Source organism: Protopterus annectens, chromosome 11.part0, assembly GCF_019279795.1.
Source record: "Protopterus annectens isolate FY-2018-M chromosome 11.part0, PAN1.0, whole genome shotgun sequence".
Lineage (NCBI taxonomy): Eukaryota > Metazoa > Chordata > Ceratodontiformes > Protopteridae > Protopterus > Protopterus annectens.
The window spans coordinates 1,257,423,473-1,257,438,074 of NC_056745.1; the positions used below are offsets into that span (position 1 = coordinate 1,257,423,473).

Consider the following 14,602-nt stretch of genomic DNA (forward strand, 5'->3'; position numbering starts at 1 on the left):
TTGTGTGTGATCTCTGAACTCTTGAATAGCACTGTGGTGTAGAAGTATTGTCTTTTGTCTTTAGTATTTATTATTAAATGTTTTAAACCATTTTCAACTGTGGCTGGTTTATGTAGAGATAAATTAAGCTCTAGAGTACATTGCATGCTTATAAGTGATCCTGGACTAAGCCCTTCCAATAAGCCTTGATTGCTTAGTTCCACTACTATTGGATAATATTGCACAGTAATAATTGGACAACCTTTTAAGGGCCTTTGGGTAGCTGATAATTATTAGCTGGTGGTGGCAGTAATTACTACGGTATAGTCTAGGTAAAGGGGCACAGCTGGCAAATCTGTGTCAGCCTTTCCCAGGAGTGTCTGTGAAATTATATAAATACTTATCTCAAAGTGTGTGTGTGTGTGTGTGTGTGTGTGTGTGTGTGTGTGTGTGTGTGTGTGCGAGCGAGCTACATGGGCAGGGACACGAAGCACTGGTTGGACAGAGAGGGTACTGGAGGTTAGCTTGCCAGCTAGGCTGAGATCTGGACCATATAGCTGTGTTAGTGGGGTGTCTTACTGGAGACCTGGGGAGCAAGGGAACAACCAGCCACAGACTGACTGTGATCTCTGTGTGCACTTAAGGGAAATTGTACTTTACTGTGTGTATTCGTTATCCTTTCTCCTATATGAAACGCCCTCTTTGGTGTTAGTGGTGAGGATTGAGGCTCCTTGATTGCTAGGCCAGGGCACACGTGTCACACTGTTATGTTCCCCCTCCTTTTTTCTATTTCATATTTATTTATACTTTGGTAACCAGGAAAATTAACTTGTCCCAGGACCCTTTTCAGCCACAACATAAGCTACTCTGGCAAAGATAATAATTATTAAATACACTTATCAATACAAAGAAAAAAATACTGACAGAAAGACAATGACCAAGACTGCATGTGAAACACAGCCAATGTATGACAGTGATCAAGTAAATCATTGAGCAACATTTTGTGTACATTAATAATGCTTAACTATACTATGTTGTTCATTATAAATAATTCATTGTAGGCATACATATTGCGTGTTCGCACACACACACTCACACAGTGTATGTGTTTCTGTATGTGTATATATATATATATATATATATATATATATATATATATATATATATATAAGATACATGTGTAAAAAGTGTGTGTGTGTGTGTGTGTGTGTGTGTGTGTGTGTGTGTGTGTGTGTGTGTGAGAGAGTGTATGTGCATTTAAACACAGTTAAGTACTTCTGATTTCCTTTTTTTAGTGTTCTTAATGCAAGGGTACATAGTAAATGTATGTTAAAGTAAATTTAGCTGTATATTATGGTTGCTCTCTGGCAATGCAAGGACTGACTCAAAGTCAGTGGAAATCAATTACAGTGGATCTGCATGTAACAGATATGCACTCCCCTTGGGATGATGTCACACAAAGCATAAAATATCTTTTTTATGAATAGTATCAGTGCATCTAGTTGATAGGGCTGCCACCTGACTCTCTCTCTGCAGTTCTGGCCTGTGTGTGTGTGTATGTGTATGTGTATGTGTGTGTGTGGTGGTGGGGCTTGAAAATGTTAAATGCATTTATACTTTACAAGAAAAAATATTTACTGACTTCTCTAAATGTCACATAAATCTTTGCTACTACTCTTAAATTATCTTAAGCCAAACTATTATAAATAACATTTAAAGCTTAGAATTTCAATATTGTGTTGCTGCTTATGTAAATTTGTCAAAAGAGTTGACAATTGCCTTTAAACCCGTGACTGATCTAATTGCATTGTTTTGCTATGGAAGGGGAGTGTTAAGTTCTCTTCCCCTCTGCAAAAAATCAGTGGAAACAATTCCACAGCTTTCTTTTTTATATCAGCTGCTGTGTTCCTGACATTAGCAGGGTTAATTACACATCTAAGATTGACAGCAGTACCTGACAGGGTAAACTACAGATTTAACTGCGTCTATGACATGTCATGCATGTGGAGACGAATTTCTTTGCAAAGTATGCGAGAAGTCGAGTTTTTTTTTTAAAGTAGGTGGGCTTTCACTTCCTTTGACTCCAATGCAAGGAAATAAGTTTTAAAAACTACAAGCAGGTTTCTGGTACATACACAATTGCTGGAGCCGTATTGTAGGGAGAAAAGAAACCCAACGAATGAGTTAAACTGTATGAAATGGTGCTCTCCTTTAAGGCTGTCTCTGACCTCTGCCCCTTATGGTAATCTCATTTCTAAAGTCCCTCCCTCCCCTCTTTCATTACTATTGGCTGTTGTATTAAGCTATTTATGCACTCATCACACCTATTGTTTTCCATAGATCCATAACACTGTATACCCACCCAGCAAACTAATATTGCTCTTGAATAAACCTCCCTTACTACATAATATCTCCTGCTCATTTTCTCTCAGCTTCCATCTGCTTGACAACCTTGTCAAACTCTGAGGAGGTCCTAAATTAATCCTTAATCCTCCTTGGCAGATTAGAGATTTAGTTTATTATACTGCACTTCAGTTAACTGTTTTACAGTGCTACTGCTTTATTTCTTGACTTTGAACAAATAAATAATTTTAAAGGTCCCTAATACTTGAAATCACCTTGTCCAGGTAGTTTTAAGTTGTTCTAGGATAGATTTACACTCTCAAGCAATCTTTTTTGTGTGTTTCCAAATTAAAAGGACTGGTATAGTTCATCTAGTGGCAGTAGGAGGTGGTGTGGTCTGAACTGCGAAACACATAGGAAAACCGTAAGGCAGGAATGTAGTGGTTTGTTGTTGAATTGCACTTGACAATCCTTTTTGCTGTGCCTTTACATGAGGAAGTCCAGGATTATCCATATTGTGGTGGAAGATGTTTGCCTAGTTCTCTCCGAGTTGGGAAACACTCCAGTAGATCTCAGTGTAGTCATTTATTGGCCAGAGGGCACAAGAGTATGTTTTTAGCTTTTTTCTGTTTGCACGTTTGAGTGGAGCTGCTCACTGTGCAGTGGCAGTTACAGCGCCCTATACAGAAGCAAACTCTTAAACCAGAGATGTATAACCTTTTGGCTCAGGGGCCGCTTACCATATTTGGAAGGTATGAGCGCCACATTACCATGTCCAACATGTATCTGTCCATTCAAAACAAATGACAGATAACATGCCTCAGTGGGCAGGCTTCTGGCCCTAGGGCCATCTGTTGGACATCCAGGTCTTAGACAGTAAAATTTACCTATAAAACTATAATAGGACTGTATCCTGCAACACAGTGAAGCATTGCATGAAGTTAAGCTTACAGCAGCTAGTTTGCACTTTGAACAGCACTAACACCATATCCTATCACTATCTAAAATCTGCCTTTAACCCTAGAAAATACCCCAGAAGACCTCAGTAAAACCCACTCCTTAAACCATAACAAACCACTCAAATACAGATCCAGACAACATGGATATGCAATTTCCAAAAGGTTCTGTGGCCAGTTTGGTAGATATGGGCATCCTGAGACAATGTAGCTTTTGTCTCATATTCTCGGACAACCATATAATCATTAAAGAAACTGAAACTAACACAATATATGAGAAATGTACATATACAACTTCCTTGGAGGTAAAAATCTTGCTTACCAACAACGTTTTCAAGAACTCACACACTACATCCTCCACACATTCTGCTCACCACACATATACACCATCTTATGTTGAGGCACTTAAAAGAAACCTTCCAAACCTCAAAGACCTCCTAAGCCTACAAACAGTAACACCTATCATCTGAAATCTCTAAAGCACACAGCAAAACAACAAACATCGCACATAAACCTAAACCCAGTGGTAACCAAGGTTGAAGCCCATGAGGAAAGCAAACACTTTACCTTGGACTCTTGACATACGGGATTCCATTGTACGATGCACAGATGCCCCAAACACCAGGCTAGACAAGGAGTAAGGACACACAATATCACCCAGCCATTCAAGTCACTGCACCACAGATACAAACATGATTCTGTCATAGTTCATGTGTGTGCAATTGACCTGAAATGCACCTTAATGGGCTATATGAAAAAAGACATTATGTACATCTCTGAAAATGTGTCACAGACAGGTATGTGCCTTGTACTGAGTAGCATTCTACCTTCAGCAAGGATGATGCCATAATATGAACAAAAAATGATCGATTTTAACTGGCTTAGTTTCTGGTGTTGTTCTATTGGGGTTCAATATCGGTCAGCATGGGAGGACATGATAAAAAGACCACTTTCCTCTGCTAAGGATGGTCTCCACCTGTCTCTTCCTGGGCTTTCAGACTTTGGTTAAAATGTTTACCCAGCCCTGTACAGCCTTTTTAGGCAATGCTAAAAAGACAAACCTTCCAACATAGCCAAGAAAACCCTCAAAGCAACCTTAAGGTGTTATTGCTCAATGCTAGGAGCCTCATCAAGAAATGCCATCCTCATCACTCACCCTGGCGAATACAGACATATTTCCTGTTACTGAGACTTCATTTAAAGCCACAGAAAGTACTCTGGCAGTGCAAGATTTACAGTGCCTTCCACATACTTAGACCAACAGCAGCACAGACAGGGTCTAAAGGTGGAGGTGTCTCGATCTACATCAGCAACAGATATATCTACAGACTGGTTAAACAGGACAATGCCCCTAAGTTCATCCACATGCAAGTCATCATAGATAAAGTCCCTTACCATATCCTAATATCCTAGATAACTTTAGGTCACCATCTATGTCCAAGAATTTCATAACTCATAGCCAGACCTATTGGAGATGCTCACCATCCACCCAATTACACTATTCATGGGGGACTTTAACTACCCCTATTTAGACTGGGAAACATGCACTGCCACACATTTGCAGGCACATTCCTCCAGTTTTTTTTTTTTACACATACCCTGGAGATATCAGTGCGTGATCCAAACGGAGGTTCAAACATATTGGACCTAGTATTAAACCCTCTTCCCTTACTGTACTTCCTTAAGTCAGATCACTTAAGCTGTCTCCTTTGAAATAAAAATCAACTCAGAAAATGGAACTAAGCCTATAACAGTTATGACCTATTCTAAAGCAACCGACATCTGACTGTCAGTTTGTCAACATTTGATGCCCCCTGAACCACAGGATCACAGCAACTTATGCAGAATCTTTCATAGAAACCCTATACAAACAAGAGAATACTGCATAGTGGCTGCTCTACCTACAAGAAGTAAGCCTGTAACAAACACCAAAAGCAAACCACAGTGGTAGAATCCCAATCTTAACAAGGAATATAACAAAAGGAAGAGAGACACGGCCAAAATAAGAAAGAGCTGCTGTCATAACGACAAAGGTTCACTGATTAAATTAAACAAGAAATGAAGTGGATTAATTAAATCCAACAAGGGCAAATATGAGATGAGGATAGTTTCTTAGGCTAAGGACAATCACAAGGCCTTCTTCAGCTATGTTTGAAACATTAAAGGTAACACACAGTAGTGTGCTCAACTGGTGGGAAGTAGCACCACTTTTACTGAGCAAAGGGACAGAGAATCTTCTGGCTGACAAATTCAGTTCCAACTTCACCCTTCAGAATAGTACTCACCCTTCAGAATAGTACAGTTTGAAATGAATTAGTCAGCCAGCAGATTCGCTCCATCCCTCTGCTCAGTGAAATTGGAGCTACTTCCTACCAATTCAGCACACTGCTGTGTGTTACCTTTTTTCGAACACTGACGAAGAAGCTATGTGAAATACATTCTAGCATCCCCCCTCCAACTATCAGCAGGTCTAAGCAGTGCTTGCTAAAGACAAAGACACTGCCTCAATGTGCCCCATTAATATTTCGGGATGCTTTCTAAAACGGCTTAAAGTATGACATTTCAGGACCACTTGAAGGAGTTTTCAATTACAGCTTCAAAACAGGTTATATATCAAGTGAATGTACGATTGCAACTGTCAAACCTCTTCACAGGGGTGGCTCAGCAACAGACTCTTCAGTCTGAAGAGTCTAATAGGCAAAGTCATGGGATGAATTAATTTGGAAACGATAGACAATGGCAGCCTACAGACACTGGACCTATCCCAGTTTGGCTTTGTAAAAGGAAGGTCTTGTCCACTTAAACTGGTAGACTTCTTAGAGAACCTCACAGGAAGCACACAGCAGTGTGCCAAACTGGTGGTCAATGCTGCCAACTTCACTGAGCAGAGCGACAGTGAATTCACGAGCTGACAAATTCAGCTCAAACATCACCCCCCCCCCATAGAATACCTATTAGCATAACCCCTCTCAACTAGCAGGTCCTGGTGGTGGTTGCTAATGCCAAAAACACTGCCTCAGTGTGCCCTTACAATATCCCGGGATGCCTTCTAAATTATATGAAACATGACCTATCAGGACCACTTGAGTCACTTCAACTATAGCCTCAAAAAAATAAATAAATTAAAAAAATAAAAAGAACAGGCTTTGTACCATGAGAATGAAGGACTGCAGCAATTATCCCACTTCATAAGGGTGAACCATTTACCAACCCCGTAAACTACAGACTCATTAGTCCGTTATCCTGAAAATTATCAACAAAGATATAGGCAACCTCAAACACTGGACCTAACTCAGTACGGCTTTGTCAAGTGAAGGTCATGCCTACTAAACCTAGTGGATGTTTTTGAGAAGGTCACCAAGGCAATGGATGATGACAAAATGGTGCATACCGCCCCCCTAGACAATACTCACTGGGGTATACCCAATTGACAAACTCACCGAATTGGGTACAAACCCCTAAATAACTCACTGCATTGTCAGCTGGCTTAAAGTCAGGATCCAGAAAGTCAGGATTAGTGAGACCATCTCCACTAAGAGACCAGTCACAAGTGGGGTACCTCAGGGCTCCATGCTGAGACCACTCATATCTGGCATCTATTACTTGGAGGTAAAAGCTAATGTCAGGGACCTTTGGATGACCAAGTTTGCAGATGACTGCAAATTGGGAGCATTCATAAATTTCCCCCATGACACAAATATCTTACAATTGGGTCTAACACAGACAAACGACTGGTGCCAAAGACACAGATTAAAACTCACTAACAAGAAATGCATTATAGTGCCTTTTGAGAAAACTTCCACCATGGCCTGTTACTCCATTGATAAGACACCCCCAAGAGTTGACCTTGTAGTCAGGGATCTGGCAACATATGTAGACAGTAATCTGGCCTTGGACCAGTATGTATCCAAGGTAGTAAGAAAATCACTCTATGTAGCCAAAGTTATAAGTAAGGCCATGGCATCCATGTTCAAAGAAGTCATAGCACCACTTTATTTGGCCCTTATCAGACTCTTCACTGACTGCAATGCTCCCTTCGATTTGTACCTGACCAGACATATGCAACAGATGGAATGACCAGAAAGGTTCCTTACCCAGACAATCCAGGGCATAAACACACTGTCCTATATGGATCAGCTTAAAACCATATCTCTATACTCTGTTCCCTACAGTTTACTGTGAGACAGATGATCTATGCCTGGCATACAAGGAATCCTCAGATCCAGATCTGACAGACTTTTTGCACACCTGCAAAGCAAACAGCATCAGAACCACTGGAAAATGCTGGTGAGACCAATATGTGTCTCAAAGGACCCCCCCCCCCCCGCACTGTGGAATACACTCCCATCCATGTGAAGCAAAGTTCATCCCTGACACTATTCAAACATAACCTTGACCACTGGATGGGAAACTGTAAATTCACCCCTGGTTTGGCCCCATGTCTCTAATGGACAGAGGCAGACAAGTACAATATCACCTAACATACCTCCCACACACAACGCCATTAGTCACGTCCAAGCTAACATAACCCCTTCCTAATAGATAACCAAGATACAAGGGTACAAAACTCAGTTGGACTACACGGCTAGGCTTATGAAGGTACTGGTGGTTTTTAGCCTAGTATATACCTATGAACCTATAAAGATTTACTGGACAGCTATTTTCTTTTCCTGTACTATTATAACTAATGTTCATTTTCCACATTCCAACCAGCACCTTTCAATTACAGTTCTATACGGATATGTATCGGTTAAAAACTCATTTTTGTGTGTTTGTGCGTGTGTGGTGCGTGTGTTTAATGTGAGCTTTATTTTTAGCCTTTTTAACTTCATAGGTTGGTACTAGGCTATCGGCCCTAAGGCCTATACAAGCCTAGCCATAACAATTCCCTGGATATTTCTTCCCACAATATTTACTTCTCTGGACCCCTGTCTAGCAGGGCGACTGACATGATCCCCAGGGTCTCCCATCCAATCATCAAGGTTCCTTTTGAAGAGGGTCAATGAGGCGCTCTGCTTGACATGTATGGGCATTCTATTCCAGAGTATGGCGAGTCTCTGGGTCAGGAACATATCCCTCCAGCATGTTTTCATATACTGTTTACTCTCTCTCTCTTTCTCCATTCTAAGAATTACACATTTCCCACCCATCCTAATATTGCTCCTTTTTTCTATTTAACTGATGCTTTTCTTTAAAGCCTTATGATGCAGGCTTGTCTGTTTCATAAACACTTCAGTTTCTTTTTCCAATCTTCTAAACTCATATGTTCTCTTGCTAATGATCTTTATTTCTGCTAGACAAAGTTGCAAATGTTTTATGTAAGTCTTAAAGCTGAAGTGAGTTCAAATTACATAAGTGCAATGAACAATGTTCTTGGCTGTGACAGCAAACCTTTTAATGGCATAGAATTTAGGCTGCTATTCAGTGCTATTGGTCATTATCCAATCGATTATTACTTAGCAATCAAATCTTTCTCAGGTTAATGGCTGCCTCAAATTGAAGACCCGCCTCTGTTAGCATGAGTCCCATATATCTATAGTATAGGTCCCATATACACATAGCAAGAAATGCCATATAAATCTAGCACCGTCAGGTCTATTTTTAGTTTTTCTAATCAGCAATTCTATAGTAAAAAAAAAAAAAAAGTAAAAAATGATGCAACAAACATCACTATTAAGTACATACAAGTAGCATCCAATAGGTGATTAATATTCACTGTATCCTTACCTACAATTTCTAATTCATAACCAAATGATGGATGGGAAAAGTTTTTATATTACTACAATATGTTCTCCCTTGGGCAATATACTGTTAGTAAGCACCCTAAAACAAATACTGCTGCCCTGCTTTAAGGAAGAATCTTAACAGCAGTATTTATGACATCCAAGAGAATCTCAAGCACCTGGAGGACTAATTCACAGATGTTCACAACTTTCTACTCAAGCTGCAATCAGATTCTTCCCACATATCCACAGGCTTTATAAACCAACTAAAACTGAATAGCTATCCAGTGAACGCAAACATCTTTCAACTCTAATGAAGAAGCATGGCAGACATGGAAACAAGTCCCCAAAACAGACAACCACAACTCCTTTATAGCCTTACATAACCTAGCCAATAAGTCCATCAGAAGGCACAAAATAAATCTCCAAATAAAGAAACAAATTATCCTTTTACATTCCCCAAACACTTTTGGAAAGAAGTTGGCCTTCTTAGAAGAAAACATGCTCATGACACCTCGTCTATAAACACTATTCAATGTGATACAATAAAATGTTCTCAAAATTATTTGCTTCAAGTTTGAAAGTCTAGCTTAACATAAGAAAGCACAAGAAAAAATATAATAAATAAAAAAAAAAAAGATAAGAGAATAGCAATATAGATTAGTCAGGAAGAAAAAGGGATAGAAAGGTAAAGGGTTTAGTGGATGTAAGATGTCTGCCTGTTTATACTTTTCAGTTATAATTTGTTGTTTCAGTATTACCTGGGTGAATTAAGTAAACTTTAAAAGTATTACTTTTTAGTTCATTACACATTCATTCCACCAATAACATTCACTCAGGTCATTACTGATCTTGAATAAGGGTGCTGTCGTATGAAATGTTATGTCTAACTCCCTTCCACACACTTGCTGGATTAATATTTCAAATTGTTCTCAAGTCAGGATTCTTTCTTTTGGTGATACAATTCTTCCCACAGGAATCACAAACAAGAGCAGTTTAACTTGTGATCATGGAATCAAGTTGACAAGTGCTTTAAGTAATACTATTTTAATTAATTCGTATATTATCATTCCAAACAGCCTGAATCTTGTCATATCTGCCTGGAAGAGTTTAATGTTTGAGTATTTGAAGAATATATATACACCCATCTACCTATTACTTAGGTAGTGCAGTTCCAACAATTTGATGACATGTTGCACTTTCTATCTCTTCTTTTCTTTCACTGTCACACATTAAAAGCATTTCTTCCCGCACTTCCTCCACTACTTACATTAAATCCAAAATCATTGTACTTTGGAGAAGGGGAAATTGTTTGACACAATAATTTTGGATTTAGTACATTTTTCAGCAACTGCACTTAAATTTTTACTATTGAGAGTTGTGCATTTCAACTGCTTGAACTAACCTATGGAACCCATGTTAAGTTGTTGTTGTGTCTTTCGGCTTTCCCGGTTAGGGGTCGCCACAGCGGAACTCCAGTCCGCTAATGATTGGCAGATTTTTACATGCCGAGTTGCTGGCCCTGACGCACAACCTTCAACGAAAGTACACCCATTCACGCATGTTTCCACACAGAAGACGCTCTGAGAATTGAACAGGACAATGTCTTTCTGTGAGGCGACAATGCTACTCATGTTAAGTATATGATAAAAATGCTCTATAAAACACACTTTGTATAAATTTTACAGCTGCCAGTCTTCATTAGACCAATCTATTTACCCACTTAAGAAATACTAAATAAATAAAACATTATGGCATATTTAGGTAGTCAATATAGGCATCTATATGTATAAGGATGCTTTATACAACAACTTCCAGTTATTTGTTGTTTTTTTTACTGATGAGTATATTATGACATGACAAGACATTAAAATATGGCTTGCAATGGAAACATTACTAACATATGTTCCAAATAATTCTATTTTTTTTTTGTTGGAAGCATTACATTCTGTTGGCATCGTGCTATACCAATTTGTTGCTACTTCACAGTACTCTGGTTTCATTCCCAGTTTGAGTGCTCAGGTCCTCTCTGTACTCATCTGGGCTTTGGTGTGTACTCCAGTTTCCTTCCATATCCCAATGACCTACCACTGGGTGTGTTCAGATTGAAGTAAACGGACAATTAAGTATGTGTGCAGCATGCATGACTGAATGTGCTGCATCATGTGATTGGTTGGCAGGTCCTCCAGAATTGGTTTATATGCCTAATGCTCACTGCTTACTGGAAGAGAGTGCATCTCCCCAGGACAATAAATAGGATTTAAGCAGGTCACTGAGAATTAATTTTGCATCCACTTCTTTTATATCTTCGAAAAAATCTTCTTTAAAAGAGTAAAAAGTTATGAGGAAAACTGCGTACATTGCAAAAACACATGTTCTGTAGTTTCTTCTCCTGGAAAATGTAAACATATTTTAGCACTTTTCTTTTTATATTTTACCGGTAATTTATCTATTACCAGTTTCCACAAAAATCTTTACATTCTACTTTCTGATTACACCATTTGCTTATTTTTATAGCTTTCGTTTTTTTCATGTTAGATTTTTCCCATGGTTTACATAGTAAATTTTTATCTTTACATTCTTATACCATACTCTTCTTTCTTTTTCCAACATCCAAATTAAATACAGATTTAAACCATGAAATGCAAAGAAAGTATTTATATATTATGCTACGAGACAAAAATGAGTAATTATGACACAAATAAGTATTTATTTTCTGCCATAAACAATCATATCTCTCACATAAATACTTTGCCCTGTGATAAATTCCTTTGGGAAAAAAAAAAGAATGAACAGTTCTGAAGATACATATTTTAAGGAATGACAAATATGTTACTTTATGCAACTGCTAAAATTTGTTTTAACTGCATCATCAGTTCCACTCGTGATAGTCATTTGATGGCTAGGTAATAAGCAAAATATTCTATTTATTACAATATACCATGCAAGATTTATAAACTCAACTGCAATGCATAATACTTGTGCGCAGATGAAAGCCCACATCAGAGGCCTATGCAATCCACAAGCAGAAAAGCTGTGTCTAAGCAGAGCGCTGTAGTGCACCACAAAGATCTGTGGTATGAAGTTCCTATGCAAATGAATGCAGTGACCACATTCCAAGGTCAAGAACTTAAGCTGTGCTGCAGTGTGGTAACAACGCAATGGCAACATAGCCACGACTACAGCAGAGATACGAGAGCAAAGTGCTCAAGGTATAGCCTGTGAAGCAGAACAGACCATAGTAAACATGGCATTGTACTAAATGAGATGTAAAAAAGTCATAATGTTACAGTGGTACATAAACCCATTCCTGCAGTAAACTGTGCATGAAAAACACTTGCTTACTAGACTTGCTAAGTGGGACATCTACAGGGCTTGCCAGCAGTGTAAAGGGGCATTGCTTCCACATTGTACCAATCACATGTGGTAACTACTGCAGTACTATTGTATAATACACACACATTTATATATATAAAAAAGTGGACTAAACACCAAGAAATGACTCCACACAAGTGCAAATCACCATTAACAGAAAAAAATACTCACATTGATGTTTGGGAGCTCAGCAGCCATGAGAAGAACAATAGTTAGCCCAAAAGAAAGACCTGCAATAGCAATCCTGTCACTAGACACTTGTGGGTGGCTCTTCAAAAAGTTGAATGCCTTCTGCAAAAAGAAAGGCGACATACGATTAATTCTTGAAGTGCACAGAGAATGGCAAAGTACACATGCTAACCTGTGGAACTAAAACTTAGATAAATATCCACTACAGTATAGAGGACTGAAATTGCACACTGCTAGGGAAAAAATTCCCTGTAAATTCTGGTCTGGTCCCTTCCCCTAAAATGCACTGGTCGAATGTGCCACATAATTGATTAATAATAAGAACAAAAATAAACTGTAAATAACATCAACAACAATAATAATACAAGTAAGACATTAATAGTGGGTCAGTATGGCCAGCCCAGTACTGTTTTGCTTTCCAAATAAAATGTGAAGGCCTCTGCATGCTTTGACTATATCCTTCCTTCGCTGCTTCTGAAGGTTATTCAGACTTACCTATCTGCTCATGATTGGAGTGGTCCCATCACCAGTACTCATAGGAAGCTCTGCTGTAAGATGTTTATTCATAAAAAAATCATCCTATGAAGACATATTTCTTTAGTTGTTGCAAGTGCTCTTTATTTCCGAGTTCATTTGTTAGCAGGGAAAGTAGACTAATCCATCACAGACGCTCCTTATCACAACCCAGAAGGGAGAATACAGCTGCACTACTACACAAATACGTGAAGCTAGGTCTTGTACAACATGCTTTAAAACATATATACAATGCAATTCAGATGAACAAGTTACAGACTGCCAACTCGGAATATAAATAACAAATGTTATGTGTTGTAGCTGAAAAGCAAGTAAACCATGAATGGGAAACAAGCAAGTTGTTTATGCCCAGTGGTGAGCACACCCTGAAGTGAGGCAGTGTTGATAAGAAGTTTAAGGCCAAAATAGAAAGAAGGCCTTGCTGGTGGGAGACAATCTGCAGACTAAGTAGAAAGGAAGCTTTGCTGGAAAGAAAATGGTCTACGCTTTCTGTTGGTGATAAGCAAAAAAATTGTGTGGATGTGTGATTTTAAAGTAGATGTTTACGACAAGAAACAAATATTAAGAAAGACAAAGTAAAGTGTGTTACATACGAAGGTTTCATACACAAAACAGACACAGAGAATGAGATGCAACTACAATGAAGGGTGCATTTCAACTGAAACGTCTCTAGAAAGATGTGCATCATGAAAAGTAAATCACTGTAGCTAGATTATTAGCATCCCTGCTATATAACACACAAGTCCAAGAAAACACCTAAGACAGAACATATGACAAAAAAATATCAGCCCACTCAGTAACAAGTAAAAGTAAACTATACCTTTAGTTACTTTCTCACTCTGAATGTTCAGTTCATATAATCTTCTGGGAAATAAGCTTTTCATACAACTATAAGAAGTAAAAGGCTGCAGACCCCTTACCCAGGCCCAAACTTCAGTTCTCAGTGAAAGTTCTTCTACACTTGTAATCCACAGGTAGGCCTAACTGGGCACTCAATTCATATGCTCATGGTCTTCTTTTAGATGTTCCATCAGTAAGGAAGAAATTTCTTAGTCTGCTGCTTTCAGGCAGCATCCCTTCCTACAACATTTATTGCTAATTAATATTTTGTTAACTAATACAAATTATCGCCTCGCTACCTACTAATGTGAATATTCCCACATACTGCATAAAAAAATTTAATGACAAATTACACAGTTTCAGAGCCAACATATTACAACTACTATATCTACATATCTATTTTGGATATATATATATATATATATATATATATATATATATATATATATATATATATATATATATATATATACATACATACATACATACACACACACCTGTTTTTTTTTAATTTATGAAAATATGAAGAATCATGTATATAAAGTCCCGATATAAAATTACACTTAACATGGACTTCCACGATGGCCATACACCGATCAATAGCTTAACGTCATCTCACCCTGTGCGAAAACAGAAAATGAGAAAAAAAGGATCCTAGTAGTC

The 14,602-nt window shown here is 38.4% G+C and overlaps 1 protein-coding gene across 1 annotated transcript in view; it reads right to left on the reverse strand.

Moving 5' to 3' along the window:
- Positions 1–14,602, reverse strand: part of LOC122815059 (peroxisomal succinyl-coenzyme A thioesterase-like) — a 621,446-nt gene that overhangs the window by 175,000 nt on the left and 431,844 nt on the right. The window contains exon 7 of the mRNA XM_044087303.1: positions 12,548–12,667. Coding sequence (XP_043943238.1) covers positions 12,548–12,667 — 120 coding nt within the window. The remainder of the gene's footprint in view (positions 1–12,547; positions 12,668–14,602) is intronic.